This window comes from Mytilus californianus, unplaced genomic scaffold (assembly GCF_021869535.1).
Source record: "Mytilus californianus isolate M0D057914Y unplaced genomic scaffold, xbMytCali1.0.p SCAF_2, whole genome shotgun sequence".
Lineage (NCBI taxonomy): Eukaryota > Metazoa > Mollusca > Bivalvia > Mytilida > Mytilidae > Mytilus > Mytilus californianus.
In genome coordinates, this window is record NW_026262668.1 from 101,746,786 (window position 1) to 101,771,960 (window position 25,175).

Below are 25,175 nucleotides of genomic sequence, written 5' to 3' on the forward strand. Positions count from 1 at the left end.
AAGCACACTTATCTACGCAAACAACACGACTTTGCAAAGCTCTCTCAAAGTTGCCTGATTGATAAATTGCAACAAAAATAAATCAGTAAGGGTCCGACATGTCAAGTTTTGTCATGGTTGGTGTGGTCTGTGCGCTGTTCAATATTTTCGGTAATTTCTGCAATCCATTGTGTGTATCATGAAAACCGTAAGCACTGATATTTTATTTTTTTATATTATAAATTGATTTGAATAATGCACATTAGTTTTAAAATCATTTATGGCTTGACAGCCTTTCTAAGATTATCAAGACACATCTCTTTAACACTGGCACTTTTCCTTGTTGATTTTATCCTGTTGTTATTGCCACATTGACAGTTGTTGGCGTTATCAGCACATTTAAAGAAATCACCTTTATCAAAAATTTGTCCAACATCAGCACATGTATCTATAAATGATAAAGTAATACATAAAGTATGAACAATACTGTTTAAACCATAGTGTTTAATATTAACATTTGAAATACATAACATGAAAAATAGCTCGAAAAAAAACTTAACAAAATAATAAACCAAAATATAACAAAAAAGCTCTGTGAATATATCAATAATGGCGTCGAAATAAGATCTTATCAAGTCTTGATGAAAAAAAAGCTAAATGAAAAATAATAGCATTAAAAGACAACCAAGAAAATTGTTAACAATGTTAATGATTAAAAGTAAAGCTAAAGTTACAAAATATTTAGAATTTAAAAAAAAATTACTTCTGGGAAAATAATGTTTTCAAAGTGGAAGAAAAGGTCATAGAAATATAATGTTTTACAAATTAGGTATTTTGATCGGAGTTCTAACAACGAAACCTTAGTATTAGGAGAAATAAGCTCGTCATTTTGGCACCCCAATATGCTTAATCAATTCATTTGTAATTCCGACAACTTTGCCAATCATTTTTCTCTGGATAGCTCAGCCGTCGGCTAGTTAGAGCTTTCACTATATAGATACTTTTTTAAAAGTCTAACATTCAGCTAAGTAATGTAAGAACTGCAGTTTTGCTATTAAAAAGGTAGTGCAATTTTTCCCACAGGGTCATAATTCTAAAAGTTGTCAAATCCTACTGGAAATTGAATATCAAATAGTCTACTAGTATATCATATACTTAAAATATTTTTCACAATTTTCCTTTTTTCCATAAAACCACGAAACGATATTCAGCGCTACATGTTGCTGTTGATGTATGGTGGATAATTGTCTCATTGACAATCATACCACATCTTCTTGTTTTTATATTGTAAACATCTTCTATAGTTTGTTGAGCTCTCTTTCTGTTAATCGTCGTCAAAATTACATTAATTGGTCGTAGAAGAATATTTAATGAATATCATGTGTAAGAAAAGGAGTTAAACTCTATAACCAAGTTGATATTTGGCCTTAAATATGTTCCTATTTCACTTAATTAATTAAGTTGTCTAAAAACATTCCTTTTTCCTTGAACTGGAGCAAATATAAAAATAAAAGAGTTTGAATTTCCTTGCGGTTATTGATTGAAATGTTTTATTAGCGCTGCAATTATTATTATTATTATTATTATTATTATTATTATTATTATTATTATTACTAGACTTTCCCTTACTACTGTATCGATTACTAGTATTCCCTCCATAATACGTGAATGGAATAAGCTTGATCCAAAAATTCGCAGCGTCGACTCTATATCCAAATTTAAGAAAGAATTGAAAAATGATAATCTCCTAAGTAAAGTTGAAACGTATTATTTCTACGGCCCGAGGAAATTGAATATTATTTTAACTCAATTGCGATGTTCCACTTCATTCTTCAACTATGACCTTTTTCGAGCTAACATTATAAATGGTCCTTCTTGTCAATGTGGGTCAGATATTGAGAATGTTCATCATTACTTTTTCGTTTGTTCAAAATACTCCTCATGTAGGAAAACTTTACTCAATAATCTTAATTGGCTTTCCGAAAACTTTGTTTTAGATACTAAGCTATTAATTTTCGGAAATTTGTAAATTTCGAATGAACAAAACATCCGAATTTTCAAACATGTTCAAAATTTCATCAAAAGGTCAAACAGATTTCTTGTACCTTCATAAAGCGTTATTGATACTGACGTGGAACATCATCATCATCTACATCATCATCAACACCCACATCAACAGAATTATATGACGTTTCAATATTCCCTTCTTTTTTTACCTATAGCTCGTATTAATATATTCTATAAACTGTTCGCTTTACATGCATGCTCATCATATTATTATTGCATATATTTATATTGTATTATGGAGAAGACTTCATGAGTAGGATTTACTTGTGTCTAATCCATTTTGCTTTAATTTAGCAAATAAAATATGTTTAAACTATTACTATTGTTGTTACCTCCTGGACATGGTTCGCATATTCCAGGCCAATTATTAAAACTTGAACATTTAGGATGACATGCCCATTCTCTACAATATGTGAAATCGTTTTCTTTTATGCATTTACGATCTCCTCCAATAAGTGTGTACATTTGCTCATCTTTTCCAAATTTGATACATCTTCCCACTACTTCGTAACAATCTGATGACACAAAAAATAAGCAAGATTAGAGAACTTAATATAACAAAACAAAGATTTCAGCGTCAATAACAAATCATTTTTTAAGAAAATGCAATTAAAGTAAAATTATCTAATATTTTGCGATATGTATTTATGTGGATTTTACGTGCATTTGTAATTTTATGTTGGAAATTCAATTTGCTTTGCTCCATAAAAGTATAAGTTCGTAAAAGAGTTACATAAATCATTTGATTGTAATTTATATCCAATTCCACATGCTCAAATTGCTTTCAAAATCCTTAAGCTCGTCCATTTACATAACTGAATGTTACCTACTGCTACTGTCAAGCTTGTGGGAGGTTTGGAATGCTGTAAAACCTAAATTAAGTGTAAACTCTCACTTTCATTTTTCAATTCAGGAAAACATATGCAGAAGTTAAGTCCATTAACTATTCCGAATTCTTACATACCTAAAGCAGGAAAACGATATCGCAAATAATGTATAGCAACAGTTTAGAAAACATCAAAAACAATAAGTTTCTATCTTATAGGTCCACAAAGATGTGAAAAAACATACAATCGAAGTTTTTATTGTAACTGGAACACTTACACTAACTTTTGAGTATTTAAAATGTAGAGATAATATGACGTATTTTTGGGTGTAAAATTGACATAAAAAAACGGTTTCAAAATATGCAAAATAAACGCGACTAACCATAGGGGACGGAGTGAAATATCAAACTTAAATTACATCTCCACTTAGTCAGCATATATCAGTGGATGCAATTTTCTTTACAATCACCTTATTCTTGTATTTTTGAAATACTTACTGCAATAGTTAAATAGTCCAATCACAGAAATAACAAACATCGGAATGAAGATCATTTTGTTTACCTGAAACCAAATTCATAAAATACTGACTAACAAACTTAGATGAATTATTTCACACAGTCACTTGTATCTTAGGTACATTTGCGTTATCAGCTGCAAATAATCACTTTAACAAACTTCAAAGCTACATTGTCTCTGGTATAAAAAATTATATCACAAGTTTTGATCTTTGTTAGTTACTGTTAAACCTACATTATAAATTGAAAATGTAGTTTGCAATGTGGTACGGGTTTTGCTCATTGTTGAAGATCTTACGGTGAACGATAGTTGCTAACATCTTCGTATTTTGGCCCCTGGTATCATTGGTAATCATACTACATCTTCTAATAAAGTATTTTGATATATAACAGTTATAGAAAATATATAAAACAATATTTAGAAGAACAATTTTCTTTCTGATTATAGTTGTGCATATATATATATATATATATATATATATACACTGAATTGTGACTTTTGCCCTTCTACTTTCTGTCCTACATCAAATAATTGGCGGTATATAGAAAGGTGATACATGTACAATTCAGTATATATATATTGGCTCGGGAACTCGATAAACCTAGATTGCTGTAAAAATTAAAAAAATTGTTGAATAAATATGGATTTTGTGGCCTGGCATCTGCATTTGTAATGATTACTTTTCACGTTTGCATCTAAAACGTTTCTAAAGAAGAAACGGACGACACCAGACGATTGATGACAGAATAATTTTAGGTCTCCCAAATACAACGAAAGGAATGAGACTTGAGGTGTGAACTTACTACCGGAAGTTCAAAGTCTAACATCAGCAATGTTTTGAAGATACGTCATGTAACAAAACTAGCGCCACGTGGTTATATGTTTCCCCCTCAAAATCAGGACCTCATCGTTTAGTGCTTTTCTTTGTTGTTTGTGTTGAAATTAGTACTTTTGTTCAATCGGCATGTCCATTGAAAACTTTCATATTGATGACAGGCATTCAATTATTTCTTTCAAATTAATTTATTTAGGTATTTGATCTTACGTAAATCGGTTTTTCCTTGTGTGATGCTGTAACATTTACGTATACGTCTTTCTATGTGCCGACTAATTTCCAGAGGTAAATATCTAAGCTGGAGAATGTGTGAATATTAATATAAACTGGCTCAATGAACGTTAAACATTGATTAAAAGGCTAATAGATATAGGAAGATGTGGTATGAATGCCAATGAGACAACTCTCCATTCAAGTAACAATTTATAAAAGTAAACCATTATAGGTCAAGGTACGGCCTTCAACACGGAGCATTGGCTCACACCGAACAGCAAGCTATAAAGGGCCCCAAAAATTACTAGTGTAAAACCATTCAAACGGGAAAACCAACGGTCTAATCTATATAAAAACGAGAAACGAGAAACACGTATGAACTACATAAACAAACGACAACTACTGTACATCAGATTCCTGACTTAGGACAGGTGCAAACATTTGCAGCGGGATTAAACGTTTTAATGGTACCAAACCTTCTCCCTTTTCTTAAACAATAGTATAACATCACAACATAGAAAGACACACTATAAAATATCAATTAGAAGGCTTAACTCAATCAAAAAACGTAAATTAACACACAATGAACGAATAAATTTGATCTGTGATACCTGAATGCAAATACATAGTTAATAAAAATTATAAGGGATAAATAATTAAGGTCAAAAGTAAATAAACAGGTTAAAACAAAGTTAAAGTATGATACAACTGTAACCTGCTATTAGTTATGTTTCCTCGACAAACGTGACACCGAGATAAAAAATAAATGATTATAAAACCAGAAACCATGATGTGCTGATGTTCAGACTGGGAAAATATCGAGAGTTGTAGCATAGATTGTCGGATCTTATTGTAAATTTCCCTTTTCCCATATCATAAGCATTTTCTTCATTTTGTTTTCTGTTTTTCTATTCATATTTAATTTTAAAAACACACTTATTGGCTCGGATTTAGAAATACGGTCACCTGGAGTTTACCCATCCGACAGTATAACCGATGTTAAAAGGGGAGGTCCTTTCGGCTTTTGTGGAATGTATAAATACGCTGTCACGTCCCGTCTGAATGGTTACGCTAAATTCAATTCATTGTGGATTAAGAGAATGTCACGCTCTCAGCAAGTTGAATAACCCTTATAGATGTAACCCTTATAACATCTATAAGGGTTCTTATAGGTGGCATGTTGCAAAAAAATCAAGTCGGTACCGAAGAAATAACTACAGACTGATGATATCCTCGGATACTACTACTACACATTCAATTGCTTTTGCCACCGGTTTGTATCCCTATGTTTTGAGGGTCATTGATTTTATTAAAATTTCGATGTAACTTATAGATATATGTTTGGCCTGTTGTAAGCCTAAACGGATAGTATATGAAAATATCACCCCTAAGATTGTGTTATTTTCAGTAAGACGGCATCACATTTATACGTATTTTTAAATTGCCAGTGCTTCGGTATTTGCATTATTTAAAAGATACTTATCGTTTGTAAATTTTCAGTTCATAAAGGCTGTTCTATAACCCAAATCTCTTTTCTTGGTTTCTTTCCTGTCGAGCCTTTCACATTTTAGCCATTTAAACTTTTTATCTCGAGGGTACCTGATGAAGGGTATATCGTTTATGAAGTAAATGCATTTGCCTTTATATTTGTTTGTGTTAAAGGAAACTTTTCGGCGCAATATTTTGCCGAATGACTTAAATTCAAAAGTGTTTTCGCTGCATACCAAACGATGCTGTTGATATTCTTTTCCTTGATCTCTCTTGACTAGCTGTTTGTGTATACGGATGCCAGTGTATACGGAGGTTAGTGTATACGGAGAATCGGCGTGTACCAAAAGAAGTACACAGACAGTAGAGAAATTAATTGAAGATGGTACGTAAGAAACCTGTTCCCATAGCAACATTTAAAATCAATTCTACACAAAAATACTTATCGCTTGCTATATTAAATGAGAAATTATATGGTTATATTCTGTTTTTCTCACCACTATATGCTTCAAAAACCAGTTACCAACAAAAATCTTCATGCATTGTAATTTATGGCCGGAAATTAGCAAAATAGTATAAAAATGCATCCGGAAGAATAAAAATCTTTTCCGGCTAGCCGCAAAAAAAATAGATTTTTTTTGCTTTTTGCTATTTTCCCGGCTGGTCGTAAGGATAGCCACTGCCTGTTGATAACTATAGATAGCTATGGGTCTGTATTGGGACGATAACAAACTTAAACAATGTAATGTTGAGTGTTTCAAAGACTACATTACATGGATTAACTTGAATCATACTTACAAATGAGGTGTTATTGGTTAAATTTGATCTTGTAATGACAAAGTCCCTACCGAAGTCATATGTTGTCCATAATAAGCTGATTTACAACCTCTTTTATCAAATCCAACAAGTCAAAATTTAGTTACTGTTATGTGCAGTAAATGAATACATATTACTTTAAACGATTGAAGGAAATCATATAAATTTCAATTTTTTTCTTCATATTTTTCTTTCCCTATTGCAATAATTATTAAAAGATAAAACAATATTTCAATTATGAAAAAAACTTACCTGATACAAAATATCTAGGACTAATATATAATTATGTTAGTGTAATAGTCCCAGAAAAAATGAACTAATTTTTAAACAATTACACATAACAGTGGAACAGCTGTTTGTATACCAGGAAAACCAATTTACTTACTTATTCAATACTTAAGCCTCTTTCATTTTACATAGGAAATAATATGGTAATTATCAATACCAGTAAGATTTTCTACTTTATTTCCTTCATTTGTACAGATATTATTTTTTCTCAATTGTAAAAAGGTTTGTATATAAATGTTTTCTTGGATTTATTCAGTCAAGTATATTGAAATATCACTAAGCTAACAATGCTATACGTTTATTTTCAAGGCAACGGAAACTTAATCATGCATGAAGCTTGAGAAATGTTTAACTGACTAGGATTGAATTTGACTGATAGTATATATTTATGTAGGAATCACGGGGCGATGTCGACGCTGAGGTGCGATAGTCTGCGCCGAAGTCTGATGGTCCTTTCGATGATGTGCGATGGTCTATATAACACGTGATAGCTAGTTAAAAATATACAGATGTGCAATGTTTATTAAAGGTTTTTATTAGTAAGTATATAAATACCAATCAAGCCATTTTTTATCTAGTTGCAGTAAAAACCATCTACTGTGATCTATCTTATTCCTTGATTTCATGCACAGCACCCTAATGGATGTGTTGCTTAATTTGTTTCGTTTTGACTACTTAAGTATAGTTATTTGCATTTTAAACTATTACCATGACAAAAAAATGACTTCTTCGACATTTGAACATGAAAAACATTGAAAAAATAGTATATAATCTCTCGCACTTCAGCGTTACCACCAACGCACTTCGGCGTAGCTATAAACAAGATATCACAATGCCACCATCTCACTTCAGCTAGACTAACGTGGTTCAGAGTCCTACATATATATATATTATATATGTATTTAATTTTGATGACCTACCATCCTGTCAAAATGTCACACCATTATCCGCGAAAATTGGAAAGAAATCATAAAACATCCTAAAATACCCAAGATCTTTCCAGACAACGCCCATGCTGTCTTTCATTGGGCCAATAAAGCCTTAAAGAATTGTTGATGATGTCTGATTTATCCTCTATGCCAGTATGTTTGTCAGTAGGCTCTTACACGGATTGTGGGAACAAACGATGTCTGACTTGTAAGCAAATAATGCATACAGTAAATCGACTGATACTTGTACAGTGATTACTTACTGGACTACAAGTACTGTGTAATAAGTACAGCGTAAATGTGGTAAACAGTATGTTGGTAAGTCATAAATTGTAATAAAACTTCATTGTACATGCGCGTTTCTAGAATTTATATGAGCGCTCGTCAAAGACGTGACGTATTACGGTATACCATACTCCGTCCGTCAACACTTCGTATGATAACTCAAAGCTTTAAATTAACCAATTATCATGTAATTTTAACACAACCTTAGGATTGACAGAAGAAAGCTCTTCGATTTTGAAAATGTTGGGCTTTGTCGTTCGATATTTACGATACTTTAACATAACTTGAGTTTACTTGATTCATTTTGTGAACATATCACATAGTTTTACTTCGATTACAATTAATTCCGATATGTCATTCTAGAGTAATGGGACTTTGACCCTCAGATAAATAAATTGCATTTCAAATATCTAGTATGCTTGAATCAAATTACTACAAGCTAATTAGAACTGTTGTTTGGCTTGGTAAATGTAGGCTCGCTTTTGATTTTGAAAAAAAAATTGTCTGTCATTCCAGAGTTATGGGACTTTTAACTGTCATATTTGACGAAATATTTTTACGCCTAAGTGTATCTTTGGGCATGTTTTTCTACATAGCTGTTAGGGCCTCGGTGACCGAGTGGTCTAAGTAGTCGAACTACTGTATCACTAGCCTGTCATCACTGGGGTTGTGAGTTCCAATCCCTTACGAGGCAGGTCGGTGGTTCTCTCCGGGTACTCCGGCTTCCTCTACCAATAAAAACTGACCGCCACGAAATAGCACAATAATGTTGAAAGTGGCGTTAAATACCAATCAATCAATCAATCTACATAGCTGGGTTTTTTTTGCTACTGATTTAATACCCATTTTTAACTCATCTGACCCGAAGGATCAAGTCAGCTTTTCTCATCGCTTGGCATCCGTCGTCCGTTGTCCATCGTCGTCTGTTAACTTTAAAAAAAATTATCATCTGAAACTGCTGAGCCAAATAGAAACCAAAGTTGGCAAAAATCATCATTGGGGTATCTAGTTTAAAATTTGTGTCCGACGGCCCCGCCTGCCATTGCTACATATAGAACTTAGGGGTAAACTGCAAGTTTTGTCTATTATTTTGAAAACCGCTAGGATAGACAGGGGTAGAAATATTCAGAATCTTTAGATCTACCTTCTGTCAGATGACATCAAAACTATCAGAGGATTTTTTTTTATGATTTTTTGCCCTTAAATGACTTATTTTACCATTTTTTAATTTTGCCTATTATCTTAAAAATTATAATAGATAATTTAATGACGATTTTTACGATTATGATGTCCATTATCTTGAAAACTATAATAGATAGAAAATTTAAATGTCAAAAAATATCAACAAGACAAGATCTACAAATGGACTCCTTATAGGAGTAAAGGCCCTTAGATTTTTATCAATTTTGTGTGTGTTTGAATATTATGTTGAAAACTATAGTAGCAAAATGATCACCAAGACAGTATTTACAAATAAGTCGATAATGCTGGAATGTCTTCTTGGCTCTTTATGGCAGTTAATGCCCTTATTTTTTTGCTGTATTGCGTTTGAACTTGAAAACTTTTATATCACTGGGTTAGTACTTACACGAGCAACACGACATGTGGAGCAGGATCTGCTTACCCTTCCGGAGCACCTGAAATCAACCGCCAGTTTTTGGTGGGGTTTTTGTTGCTCAGTCTTTAGTTTTCTATGTTATGTTTTGTGTACTGTTGTTTGTCTGTTTGTCTTTTTCTTTTTTAGCCATGGCGTTGTCATTTTATTTTCGACTTGAGTCGACTTTGAGTTTGAATGTCCGTGGCTAAAACAAAAAGACAAACAGACAAACGACAGTACACAAAACACAAAACACAACATAGAAAACTAAAGACTGAGCAACTCGAACCCCACCAAAAACTGGGGGTGATCTCAGGTGCACCGGAAGGGTAAGCAGATCCTGCTCCACATGTGGAAAAAGAGCATGCACAGTTGTGTAGATATAATTTCGATATATACATAACAGAGACATAATTTTCAATATATAAATAATAGAGACATAACTTTCAATATATACATAATAGAGACAATTAAAGACAATGTGAGAGAAAAAGAAAAACAATACATTTGGATTACAGTATGTGGACACAGTGAACATGTTTATTATATTCATATTGATTATACAGCGAGGGATCTTTTTGATTTGTTTGTGATAAGCTTGGACGAAAATAGACCAGATACTAGTGTATATTCTCTAAGTTCTCTTTTGTTCATCTAAAATTTCAATTTTCTTTAAACTCATAAATGTTTGGTTATACTATAAGCAACATTTGCTACGTGCTCGTTCCAATTTGTGTCCTTAAAAGAATTACCCATCACTGATTATGACTTAATGTGCTAGATATTTATCTTCCATTAAAAGAAAAAAATTCTATGGGATCTTAGCACTTTGGTAAAATATTATTCCATTTTATCTGGGTTGAATTCCTGCCTATTTTTAGTAACCTTGACCTTAGACGTATCTCAAAATCAATAGAGCTCTTCCTCTAAATTTAGTTTTTGATTTAGAATCCAGAAACCACTTTTCTGCAAAAATTTCGATCTTTTAAAATAACTATGACCTTGACATTTGAGGTATTGACGTCTAAATCAACGGGGTTCTTCCTTTTTTGTATGTGATCATATACCAAAGTAATCCCGTATGTGATGTAATGGGTCTTTATTCTGTGTACCTTGTAACTTGTCATTTTTCTGATCTATGTATCTGATCGATTAATCCATAATTCACCCGTTAGCATAGGAAACCAGTTATAATGTAATGTTCTCCATAAGCTCACTACTGTCTATAAGCCTATTTAATGTTCACATGTTTAATATTTATAGATCTTTATAATAGAGTACATGTTTAATATATATAAAGTGTTCACAATTATACTTTCCAATTAATATTCGTGCATACAACTTACTGACCAATATAAAGTTTCTCACAAGTGCTCTTAACATATGTTCTTAATTTAGACTACACATTGCTTTATGGTCTTAGAATATTTTGATAGACTTATCAATGTTATTGCAACTCTACTGTGCATCCCATGTACCGTATAAACTGTCACACTTATCAAGATGAAAGATCATTAAAAAGATTAAGTATTGACTACCAACTCTTTAATGTAATTTGGCCACAGTAAGTTTTGATTTATCATTCGAAACCACTTTTTTCAGCACAAATTTCAGTCTATGTACAGTAACTACGACATTGACCCTTGACTGAGCGACCTCAACATCAAAAGGGATCTTCCTCTCATTATATGTGACAAAGGTTGCAATCTCATATATAGTATTTGGTAAGCAAATGTCTTTGAATAACGAACATACACTGTATACCATACTGTATACTGTTAACATTCTTTTAGTATGTCAGACTATCATATGTACATTAAATTTGTTATTTTGCTTTGTAATAATGTAATGCTCTATTATTTCATCCTGCTTTCAGATATTCCCATACACTCAAACATCTATGAAAATGTCGAAATTTTGGTTGAAAAGACACATCAGTTTTTTTCTAATGAAATATACGAAATAAATAGAAAATTACAAACAATCATATGCTTTATCAAAGGTGTACATTAGATGTATTTAGAAAAAAAAATAATAAGGAAAAGTTGAAAATATGAAAATTTGAACATCCTGTAAGAGAAAAAAAACTAGTATAGACTCTTTGAAATTTTTTTATATCATACCAACACTCAACTTAAGCACAGACTCCTCGCTATGAAATACATTATGCTTTTGATATTAAAGGTCATTCAGATTCAGATCTCACAAAAACAAATAGGTTTACAAATATATATTACGTATTAAATGTTGTTACACAACTTGTTGATGTCGGTTATCTTTATCATTCTCGTGTCCCTGGCTGTATAATGGATAAAGATTGTTGACCGGTCATGACAGGGCACTCATACTAGGATTAATTGATAAAGCATGATATGGTAACGGAAAATCCGCAATTCTTCATCGGAACCCTGTTCAACCTTACATAAGACTGTTCGAAGTGCTTTTGTTCGTCATATATTTTACCACATTTTTGTTTGTTACAAAGCACCATCAAAATATTTACCATGTAGATTAAAAGGAACGTATGTTGGCAAATTAGCTTTGTTAATAATTTCCATAGAAACTGCGTCAATGATTGCAATGTAACTTTTCTTCCGATAACCATCAAGAATTGGCACCAACAAATACCCATCGTCTTCTGTCTTTTCAGTCGGTGACGGAATAAACACAGCTTCTGAAGCATAATGGTTTTCAACATACCAATATTTATCATTGTCATTGCTGCATAAATCTTTCTTTACAATTGCCTCTCTACTGAGAGTAACATTGTCTATTTTCAGTACTACGCCATATACAAAACAGTATTCTTTATATCTGTAACGCTCATTAATTGTAGGCAAGTCTAAATTGTTAGAGAACGGTACCGTTTTCGATCCCTGTATTGGTTCAAAAATGATACTCTCTTTTGACAAATTTATTATATATCTTCTTAAATAAGCATGCGCATCAAATACATTCCGTTTAATCGGATCCTTAAGAATAGAAACCTCCAAATTTTTAACAAAGTTGGGATTAGGATATGATGAAATGTCAACGATTATTTCACTTCCACTTTCAAAAGCATTAACATGATGCATAGTGAATACATTGGCTGTTTTCAGAGATGTCACAGCCCTTGTTTTTAAATTAATGACATATACGGTTGTTGGTTCATTTGATTTCCAATCTAAACCTTTTATTGGAGCTGCATATCGGATCATATTCATAACATTAACAAAAAATGGTGCAGCAAATATGATAACATAGTTTTTAGTTACCGAAAACGAGTGCATATATGGGACTCGATCTACTGGCCACGAAGTAACTTCCTCTCTTTCTTCCATTGATTTTATACGTATCAATGAAATCCTACTTTTGATTCCTGGAATTAGGCTGACGCTGCTAACAAAAGTGAAATGATTCGATGTTCCATATTCTGGAAGAGGATGCGCTGTAGACAGAAAACTTAAGAAAGTGTAACTTCCCGAGTGACCTTTATGTGGTAGATCTGCAGTAACTGATGAAATCGTATCTAGACTTTCCGGGTTGATTTGATAAATTTTCCAAAAATCATTAAGAACCACATACTCGTAACTATTCCCCTGTCGATTGAAAAATCTATAGACGTTAACATTCATATTATCTATACCCCTTATTAGTGCCTCCATTTTCTGAAATTCATTGAACGGTGGTTTGACTGATTCAAACATTAAATACGGAGCTATATCATCTCTATCAATAGAGTCCTTATAAAAATCGGATTTTATAAAGTTCGTACTAAACGATGCTGATCCATTACCATAAAACTTCCAACTGGATAATTTACCAAAGGCGTCAAAGGAATGGGTAAAATTTCGACGCCCAAGTTCAAACATCCCTAATCCGTTCCTGATCTGCAAGCATAAACAAAAGTCAAATACATTTGCATGCCTGACAATGCACAGTATTATATGTTTTCTTTCTGTGCATTGAATATGTTTGTATCGGTATTTTTGTCAAAATTCAATTCCAATTTCGAGCTTATAACTGTTCAATACATTGTACATATAATATGAAATATTCAGTATACTTGTAGTTGAATGAAACCCGTAAGATATTTTGTTAGGAATCCAGATGTAGCATTTCAATCCGGTCTTAATTGAGAGGTTCAATTTAAATAATAGTCTGTATTATAATTTGGATGTTTGAATTGAAATACACATCTGTCATATGTAAATCCTTAAAAATTTATAGAACAGCAGTAAATGTGTCACTGGAAACATTTTTAGATATCTCGAAAGACCGAGAACCCTTTCAAAGCAATGTTCTCTATTTCTAATTTGTTTATGATAAAAATTATCCAAAGTTTTGGTAAGAGTAAACCTTATTTCAAAGAAAAAAGACGATATTGTAGTGAACTGTGTGAAATATTAACAATTTAACAAGTCTCCATTCTAAAAACGACTTTTCTCATTACAGAATCTGATCAAAGGGTTTGATTAGAGAAAACTTTCATTCCTGTATGTATATGAAGGGTCACACGAACGATTTTATTTCTATTCTAGTCCTTCTGCTTATACAAAAACTAGCAGTTACCGATTTGATTGTTGTGTGCTAAACGTCCAGTGACAAATATTCCATACATATCCAGGACGAGTTCCAACTTGTCTGCTACATGTATTTATACAATAAAATAACTAATTAGTACTTTTAACAGTCAGGAGGGATAGGCCAAAAATTGAACTGCCACTTGACAAAGACATATATATATGTTACATTTGTACATGTAGTTAGGGTAAGAAATTTTGCCGTGCAATAAACTAGCCGTTGTTGATTTTTTCGCTGTCACGATTTTAAGTTAAAAATCAAGTTTTAAATAAGAAATCCAGTTCTCGTTGATAATAGAATTGTTAGAATAAAATCATTTAGTTTAAGCGCTTTTTACATCGGATGACCGTGAGGGCATTCCGGTGTATTGCTGTCGCCTCGATTTCCATTACGTAACTTTCGTGTTGGAATTGTAACCGATCTATAAACATGATAAATACGCGGACATTATCGAGTGCAAAATAACATTCCTTATCGCTTGTTATAAATTAATTTTTTCAATGGATACTCCTAATTATATTTTTTTTAGAACATAAACTAATGATATGAAAATGTTTTGTCGTTAGAAATATATATATAAGTAAAAAATCTTTAATATCTATGCACACGTACAGAAAATGTTTGTTAACGCATGTGGAAGAATATCTCAAGAACGTTTGCAATCTCCCGTGCAGAGTTTTTGGTCCTCGCTCTCTCTCAAGGACCGATAACTCTGCATGGGAGATTGAAAGTTTGGCGGGAAAATATGAATGCCTACTCAAATCCAATCTATTAGAAAAATCGAATTATTACAGAAGAGTGTCCACCATGCACTTGCACTGCACTATTATTAATATAGTAGAATAGAATGATATACAAATGGATGAAAATTATATATACATGTAACTGTAATATACAAATATATAACAAAAAAACCAGAGTATACTGATTTGTATCACTTCAATATCATATTTATTACGGTGAGGTTGAATTCCCTGTCATTTATTTATCATCCACGCACGAACTTGTCTAAGAAAAAAAAAATATATGTGTACATTAACCTCACTTTCAGGTATAGAGATGTGATTTTTTTTTCTGAGACAAGTGCTTGTGACCATCCACAAGAACTTGCAGTCATCCGATGTTCAGTACTTCAGTACTTTGATTAAATTTGTATCTCTAGCAATATTTTCACCTTTATATAACAAACTGTCTATTTGAAGTCTTAGTTGTAAATTTTCTGTGTTATATTGATTTTTGAATAGAATAGGAATGCGGTAAAATTTCCTATCCTATATGTTTTTTGTAACCCTGCTAATTAAAAGTTATTTTGAAAGCCAGAATGTGCAAGTTTTGTAGCAGCATGAACTGCACGTATGCAACACTGAAAATACTAGAGTGCAAAGTACTGTGGCTTAAACTACCCTTCATTTGTTTTGAAAATTATTACAAAATATTTCTTTTTTTAAGCCTACTACGGAATAGTGACTCTCACCACGTCTTACTACTAAATGCATAATATCTATTTATTTAATAAGTCGTATTGAAATTTTTTTTATTAATGCTCTTCATTGAAATAAACGATTATGTTCAAGAATAAACGGGAGACAATTTGAAAAAGAGATTTTGCAAACATTCATTGAATAATGAAAATCCACAAAATACCTATGCTTTTATCGCAGACCTTTCATCATTTCTTAATTCTTAATTCGTTTTTTATAGGATTTTCCACAACTGATGAAACCCCTATCCTGGTTGAAAAAGTCTTTATGGACTTCTAGTTTACTTGTTTACTTCTTCACATTATAAAAAATGAAATATCTTACCAGAGTACCTCGTAGCCATGATGGTAACGGTTTATCAAAATGAATAGGTACATCCAGCATCTCTTCCAAGTTGGTTGTGAAAAATGTATCAAATCCTGGATCTGGTTCGGACATAACAGAAAAGGTCTGTATTTTACAAATCAATGAAACAAACAATATTGCTGTGTGGACCATTGTTAGGGATTGTCTGTAGGTTTAATGAAGGAAACGATTGTTTGAGACGTTTTATAATGTCTGGATGTTGTGTAACTAGTGTTACGTATCAAAGTGATATGATGTGGTGTTATATAAATATTTAATAACAGATAACGTGAACTTAACATCCAACAGTCATGGTCACTCTGTCATATCTGCAATAAGTACGTGATAAACAAAAACAGCGGTGAAAAATAAAGAAATATATAAGCTATTGTACGTGTAATATAATGTTAACAGTTTTTTGCATAAATACGTTTTTTCGTTAGATCAATATAAATTAAATAATATATTGTAACTATCTTATTAATGCAGCACAAAAAAAAATGATAAATCTATACACAAGTCACAGAACACGAGTACGTTAGGCAGTAAGGTCAAGTCACAGTAAATGGGCTATGTCACAGATTTTGGTAAACTTTTGCATACAACTTCAGTTTGTTAAACATGTTAAACTACAACTGAAAATCGAAAAAAATAATGCATTTACATCTTTAATTGCCTGAAATACTAACGATTGGATTCTTTCAAAATATGTGAACATTTGTATAGAAAGCACATAAAATCGACGAAAAATGTTCTTTTTATCTTAAAATGATAAAATCTTCAATTTTAAATCCATAGATTTGTCTTAAAAAATTTATTTGTCTGTTCTTGTAATAATATATGGCTTGTTTTATCTGCAGGAATTAAAGCTCAGTGTTCTTGGAATTCCAATGAAATTGCTTTTATTATCCCTGTCAGCATTTTCAGAGCCACCGTGCACTTTACAAGACCTCAATTTAAAAGCCAGTGTAAAGTTAACACAACTATCAATTAGATATAGGAAGATGTGGTATGAGTGCCAATGAGACAACTCTCCATCCAAGTTACAATTTATAAAAGTAAACCATTATAGGTCAAGGTACGGCCTTCAACACGGAGCATTGGCTCACACAGAACAGCAAGCTATAAAGGGCCCCCAAAAAATTACTAGTGTAAAACCATTCAAACGGAAAAACCAACGGTCTAATCTATATAAAAACGAGAAACGAGTAACACGTATGAACTACATAAACAGACGACAACTACTGTAATCAGATTCCTGACTTAGGACAGGTGCAAACATTTGCAGCGGGATTAAACGTTTTAATGGTACCAAACCTTCTCCCTTTTCTGAAACAATAGTATAACATCACAACATAGAAAAACACACTATAAAATATCAATTGGAAGGCTTAACTCAATCAAAAAACGTAAATTAACACACAATGAACGAATAAATTTGACCTGTGACACCTGAATGCAAATACACAGTTAATAAAAAATTACAAGGGATAAATAATTATATATAAAAGCTTAGTGTTTTGTAAAAAAAACACGAACACACATAGACAAAATTGATTTTAAATAATTGTTTGCTTCTCGTCAAGTGGCAAACATTTCAAATACACACATACACACACACACACAAATATTTGTTTGTATGTTGTATGATCCAAAATTTAATCTGAAATAAGCGAATTCATTTTCAATTTCAGTATTTGCGATAACCTATCAGGTGCATGTGTTCAGATCAAACTTTGAGTGTCCAAATGTGTGAAACATGTAAAGACATCATAGTTAAAAGGACTTAAACAGAGCAGCTAAACTAGTTTCACTAATTATGCTTGACGAAGTTGCAACATCACTTTTAATATATTTACGTAATTTATCAACAGATACATGTAATTTACAATCAAAATAACTTATTTAATCTTTGATATATCGAAGCCCACGTAGCCTGACAATCCATAAGCAACAGCAACGACCGAATAATAGTAGTGATACAGTTTGCACGTCATGTAACTTTCATCAGGCAAGCACGAGACCTTCATCTGCTACAAATGCAGGCTCGAAACCATCAGATTCAATAATTTTACAATTCTTATTATAAAGTGATAAATCGGCATCAAATTAATTTACTTTTACGTTATTGAACTGTTATTGCATCAAGTTGGCCGTTAATATTTGCATTTATTTATTATTCTGAATTTTTAAACTATAATAAATAAAAATCACCTCTATAGTCTTGGGGTAATGTGCTTGCCTCTTTTGTGGGAAGTTGTTTGCTGCATCCCCGAACTAAAGACACCAACAATGGTATTTGCTGCTTTTTCACCTAGCACATGGCATTTTGGAATAATAACATTACATGTATGTTTCATAAGAATCCGTACTTTTGATTGGCTGACAACAATCCCGAGGCATTCCAAAATTATATTTTATTGCTCAATAAATTCAACATTTATGACTGCTGGTGCTTCCCTCGGCAACATCACAACAATGCAAAGAAAAACAAACGAAAAGCTTGATAGAACGGATGAAAATGTTTTCTGCACACTGTTACCTTGTGAAAAAGCGTGTCAGTCCTCTTTTACTCGAATGTGACCTACTTATCACCGAGTTTGTACTGACATGAGCAACAAGACGGGTGCAACATGTGGAGTGGGATCAGCTTACCATTCCGGAACACCTGATATCACCCCCGGTTTTTTGGTGGCGTACGTGTTGCTGTGACGTTGTGCACGATGTTGGTACTACTTAGCGTTTCACGACGTTCCTTAAAATAAGGCGATTTCGACGATTTCAAAGAAAGTTTTAGGCGTTCAAGCATATTATTGATGAGGTCAATTTACTGTAACAGTTGTGAATTTGGTACCTGATTTCGGTTTGTCCGAAAAAATGCATAATTTTACAAATAAAACTCAAAGCGGTCGTATAGATTTTTTTTTTTTAAATGAATATTCATTTACAGGAGTTGTCAGTCTTTCCAGGCCATAATTGATATTTTTCCTTTCGGCAGCAGTTCGCATTAATGAATCCGATACATTAATTTCCAAATTTACACAGATTTATTTTTAATATAAATTAGATTTTAAATAAATATTCTCCTATTTTTTGCATATTTATACATTTGTACATACTCCTGTTGTTGCATTTCTTCCCGTTTCCGTTTCCGTTTCCTTTCTATATTTTATCATTTCCCGATGCTTTCTTTGTCGCAAAATATCTAGGAAGTTAAACATTCGAGATTCATTTCTCAATTCCGTTTTTTTTTTGTGGCTTATGCATATCCTTTGTTTGTTATAATTGCCAGCAATGGTTTTTCTCTTTTATTTTATAAAAAAAAAGTATACATGTTACTTTTGACGATTTAACACTTGCAGATAGACAATGTTTCTTATATAAAACAAATATGCTATAAAAAAAAACTAAGATCCCGATATTTTTTTTTATATCAATCTCATATGGTCAATATTTGAATTTAAACTTAAACTACTCCTTTCTCATACATTGGTTGTATTGTAAATTATACATTTATTTTTATTTTCATTCGAATTAAACTGGAAACAAATAATTACGATATAAAATTAAAAACCCGAACATGACATCAATTACGTTTTGCGAACGTTGGGACAAAACGGCTATACTTTTTGAAACGAACTTAAAACCTTAATGCCCAAAGAAAAAATATTAAACACTATATTGTTTAAAAAGAAAAACAAAAAACCTTTACCGCCAAGTTTTATTTTCTATGATCTAACTATGCTTATTTGATAGACAGCTGGTTAAAACCTCAATTTTAAAGAAAATACAGCGTTATTTTCGTTGGGACAAGATGGCTATACTTTTTGAAGTCATTGCAATAGAAACTATACGCATGGTTTCCGGCAAAATAATATCATGAACCAGGAGAAAAGTAAAAAAACTTTCAAAATATAATAAATATTTTTCCTGTCAGCTTTTTCAATTTCACAGTATAAATGCGCAAACCCGAAATATACTTACCTTGCATATGCTTGGACATTTTTCAGACCGTTTTAAAAAATAACATTTTCCGGATTACGGTTTCAGTGATATTGATTTTGCTTTAACACGCGAATATCTATAACAATAGCAATACTCTTGTGAAGTTTTACGATGATCTGAGAAAAAATACCGTAGGAAAGAAACGGAACTCTGATCTTTTGCACACAAAATGAAACGTTGGACATTACGTTTTTGCGTAAAAATGGGATAATTAAGTGTTATAATTCCTGGTATTTTAAATTTCGGTTCCTTTTTTTCTTTAATTTCAAGTCTAATGTAATGAATTCAATCAGAAATCACTATATTTTTATCGAACTGACCAATCTACGTATTTATTTTTATGCTAATCTATAGCAAAATGGAATTCGTACCAACATCGTGCGCAACGTCTCAGTCTTTAGTTTTCTGTTGTGTTCTGTATACTGTTTGTCTTTTTATCGTTTTTCATTTTTTGCATGGCATTGTCAGTTTGTTTTTAGCCATGGCATTGTCAGTTTGTTTTTCGACTTATGAGTTTGAATATCCCTTTGGTACCTTTCTCCTCTCTCATTCGATCAAAAGGCATCTTTCTCTCCTATGTTACTCGATACAAATGTAGATAAGCGAACCGATTCCTCGATAAACCAATAATTTGATTGATAATACCGCTGAGGACCAGCATTAGCTTCAGTTGTAGATCTAATGAACCTGTCTGATATTTACCTGCTCATGTATACAAAATCCAAACTATTTGACAGTGGTGATAATGACACCTTCTTTACCTTATTTATCTGGATAATTTCATATTTAAGTTTGATTTCATGCCCGTAATGTTTTCCTTTTTTGTAGCATATTTCTTTTTTTGTTGGTTTTTGTTCAATGCCGTAATTTCGTCTAATTAGAGTAAAGATTGGTGACATCATGCATGCCGTTACCATAGTTAATCGTCCTTACGGTCAATTTGAACAAACCGAAACTATTACTGATGCAGTAGGGTAGTATAATTTGTACAATAAGTACCAACCGGGGTACCGACTGGCTGTGGAAATATCAGTCTAACAAACTCAACAAAAATGTTAACGATAAAAAAAATGCAGCATTTTGATAATATCATCTTCGGTGCAATTAGTACGAATTTTCATAATATAATCAGTCGATCTTTCATTTGAGCATAGGGAATACTAGTGTCGTGCGAAGAAAATCCCAAAGTTTTAATATTTCTGTTAATTTATAAGAATCTACAACTGATTGACACCACTGTATGAAAATATCAAACTATTTCTTTTACTGTAATAAGAATGGTTGTGAGAATTTTCGGAAGATGTAAAGTCGAACATCTGGTCGCCCGACTATATATCGTTCTTTATCAGGAATTTAATTAAAGTTAAGCCAGTATAAAGAAGGGAGTGGGGGTTTGTTGTGTACTTTTTTTTTATATTAATACAAAAGGAGAAATTACTAATTTGTGATGATCTAAAATCTCCTCTTTTCGCAAATATTGTAGGGGTATATGTAGGATTCCCTAATTTTCTGTGAATTCGAAGTTCTTTGGTGAGAAATTTCAAGATAATGATTTTTGCATAAAAATAATATTTTTTTAGGCTTTGTCTGCCGTAACAACAACATTTAAGTTGTAAAGAGTAAGATGAAGAATCCACAACTTAGGACTTCTTGAAAGGGTAAGAAACCCTTATTCTTCAGGTACATCGTACACTGTTTTTGAATGCGCTTTTGGATACCTGACCGAGTAGATTTGATCTATTCAGATACACTGTCCAGTGTTTGTCCGTCTAGGTTACGATTAACACTTTTTCTGTTACAATCATAGTTCTCAACTGCATCCATCAGTAACCTACAGATCTTCCAGTTGATAGGATTGGGACTTCGGTATTTTGGGCCTTTGGCTAACTGTTAGGAATTCACTGCGAAATGTGTTATCCAAAGGCCTGGAATATCGTGAGCTTAAATCCATCAATTGGAATCACAACTTCAAAATACTGATGGATTCAGGCAAGAACTATGCCAGGCAATGGGTTAAACGCGAGAAAGAACGCATAGATACTCTTTCCGAATGGATTAAGGCTGTGAGGTCGTTGATACAAATCAGAATGAACTAAATGGGTCTAATCATACCTATGCTACATCAATCTTTAAGACCCAAATGTTGCAAAACACCTGTCCTATCTCCATGAAAATATGTTGTTGTCCCCGCATATAAAGCCCTAAACAACATCTTTTTTGTGTGTAAATCACATCACATTACATAAACTGCTTGATATATGAATTAGGTATTCAACATATACCCCAACGACACTTACCAAGGAGGAAATCCTGGATAATCATAGGTCTGTTCTATGTTCCTTTGAAATTTCAACCAAAGATTAGGAACTTGATCTTCCTTCACTGTTTTGGATGCCTAAACTACATCAGTGTTCTTACAGACAACGTTTTATTGCTGGGTCTTCCAAGTGCTCCACGAAACCTCTTTCTAATTTACTAACATCAATTTTATCAGCAATCAAAGCCGGGCTTCAAAGTTATTGTGAAACTACCTATTCTAGAGGTGGCGTGAATCAGATGTGGATATTAAAATATTCTAATCTTTTAGAGTACTAGTACATACAATCTAAGACTCTTTCCTCTCGCAATAGTATTAAAACATTTGACTTTTCTACACTTTACACAAGTATTCCCCATTCCAAAAGATAAATTGAAAGAGTTGGTCCTGCTTTGTTTCATAAAAAAGAATGGTCTACGTAGATACAAGTTTCTTGTCCTAGGGAGGGATAAATCGTACTTTGTAAAAAATCGCTCTGATTCAAACAAAAAAATTATCTGAAAGTATTATTATGAAGATGCTTGATTTCTTGATTGACAACATATTTGTCACGTTTGGAGAACGTGTTTTTCAACAAACAGTCGGCATTCCCATGGGAACAAACTGTGCTCCTCTTCTTGCCGACTTGTTCCTATATTCATATGTGGCTGACTTCATACAGGAACTTCTTAGGAAGAAAGAAAAGAAGTATTTACTAAGCACTATCCTTTTACCTCACTTTCCGCTATATAGATGATGTTCTCTCACTAAATAATTCAAAATTCGGTGACTATGTTGAACGCATCTGTCCCATCGAACTTGAGATAAAGGAAACAACAGATACAGTTAAGTCGGCCTAATATTTTGACTTACATCTAGTAATTGACAATGAAAACAAACCTTTACGACAAAAGAGATGATTTCAGCTACCCAATTGTGAACTTCCCATTTCTATGTAGCAACATTCCAGCAGCACCTGCATACGAAGTATATATCTCACAGTTGAAACGATATTCCAGGGCTTGTATTTCCTATCATGATTTCCCTGATAGAGGGTTGCTGCTCACAAGGAAGCTATTAAACCAAGAGTTCCAAGTGGTGAAGTTGAAATCGTCCATTCACGAGTTGGTTGACCGTTACGGAATAGCCGTTTCACAGATGACAACAAATATGTTTTAATTGTTGTAACTACAATCCCGTCCCCTTTTCCCCGAATGCGACCTACCGAATTAGACTAGTCACCGGGTTTGTACTAGCATGAGCAACATGACGGGTGCCACATGTGGAGCAGGATCTGCTTACCCTTCCGGAGCACCTGAGACCCCCCCCCCCCCCCCCCCCCCCCCAGTTGCTCAGTCTTTGGTTTTCTTTGTTGTGTTTTGTGTACTGTTGTTTGTTTGTCTTTTTCTTTTTAGCCATGGTGTTGTCAGTTTATTTTCGACTTGTGAGTTTGAATTGGACATTTGGTATTCATCGCCTCTCTTTTACTTAAGTGATTTAATCTATTTCTATAAGATAAGGGAGAATTAATGACTGCAGAACAGTTTAATGAAGTGAATGATTTTACCAACTACTGTGTCTGATTTATATTTTTATACTTGGACTTTCCCATAGCCATAGACAGATTTTTCCGGTAATATATAATTAGAAAAAAAAACGATTGAACTATAGCAGTTGAATGATGTAACCTCCAGTGGTGCTTACTAAGATATGCAGTGACAGAACACTTTAATTGATAGAATTTTTGTTTATAGAAGACCAAACTCTGTTTCGGTGATGCTGTATATTCTGCAGAATAAGCAAATAGTTTACATTTCATTATTGTTATTTTAGTAAATATAGGGACTTCCCACATTTTTCAGTTTTCTCAGTTGCTTGTAGATCCATTCACATGTTTCGTTTTATATGTTATACAGGTACCACGGATTGAAAAGTAATCACAATTTGTCTGACTTGAATATAGTTTTGGATGTTTTATGAAGCCAAAGTATTTAAGGAAAATTTTCCTTGTAACATATATGGTGGCAGCGGTGGGATTTTTCTAAATTAGAAATTTACATTTAATTCTGACAGTCTTACAGTTATATTCGTTATGATGTACGTACAGTTAGGACTAAACAAGTAGAAGAATCAATAGCTTAGAGAAGACCGAGAAGAACAATCACAGCAAAGTTAATTCAACTTACAGAAGATGAAAATCAGCAAGAATCTGAAGAAGAGGAGATCTCTCACGCTCCTAAAACCTTAACACCAATACGATCGCGAAAGAAAGATTCTACAAAGGAGACATGGAACTTGAACGAGAGAAAATTCATCTAGAAAGAGAGAAACTTTGGAAAAAATAGCCATCGAAAAGGAGAAAATTATACTACAAAGAACTCAACGTGAAAGAAACATACAAGCAGAAAACGATACATTACCATTTAAAGTTAAACTACAACCTTTCGACCCAAAATACGATGATGTAATGATATTTCTGTCAGAGTTAGATGCAATAGCGGATCAAGCAAAAAATTATTTCCAATTTTGAAACTACTACAACTAAGAACATTACTTAATGGAGATGCGAGACATGTATCGTCACAGGCCTCAACTTCTTATGATGAACTCAGAAAATCTTTGATTGACAGGAATGGGAAACG

At 32.8% G+C, this 25,175-nt stretch overlaps 1 protein-coding gene and 1 long non-coding RNA gene across 2 annotated transcripts; both read right to left on the bottom strand.

The window, feature by feature from the left end:
* Positions 1–211: 211 nt before the first annotated feature.
* Positions 212–7,112, bottom strand: LOC127728826 (uncharacterized). The gene is made up of 4 exons (XR_007994390.1): positions 6,994–7,112; positions 3,371–3,434; positions 2,379–2,561; positions 212–427 (listed from the first exon to the last, which is right to left on the bottom strand). It is a non-coding gene; the product is annotated as an uncharacterized LOC127728826 (long non-coding RNA).
* Positions 7,113–11,935: 4,823 nt separating this feature from the next.
* Positions 11,936–16,453, bottom strand: LOC127730606 (beta,beta-carotene 15,15'-dioxygenase-like). The gene is made up of 2 exons (XM_052239066.1): positions 16,212–16,453; positions 11,936–13,712 (listed from the first exon to the last, which is right to left on the bottom strand). Exons 1-2 carry the CDS (start codon positions 16,383–16,385, stop codon positions 12,318–12,320), a joined length of 1,569 nt encoding a protein of 522 aa, XP_052095026.1. The 5' UTR covers positions 16,386–16,453; the 3' UTR covers positions 11,936–12,317.
* Positions 16,454–25,175: the final 8,722 nt, after the last annotated feature.

Bases quoted from the DNA above. Each gene is read 5' to 3' on its own strand.
- LOC127730606 (XM_052239066.1), bottom strand. From the start codon at position 16,385: ATGGTCCACACAGCAATATTGTTTGTTTCATTGATTTGTAAAATACAG. The intron at 13,713-16,211 runs GTAAGATATTTC...TTATGCTTGCAG, and splicing joins CATGGCTACGAGGTACTCTG to ATCAGGAACGGATTAGGGAT.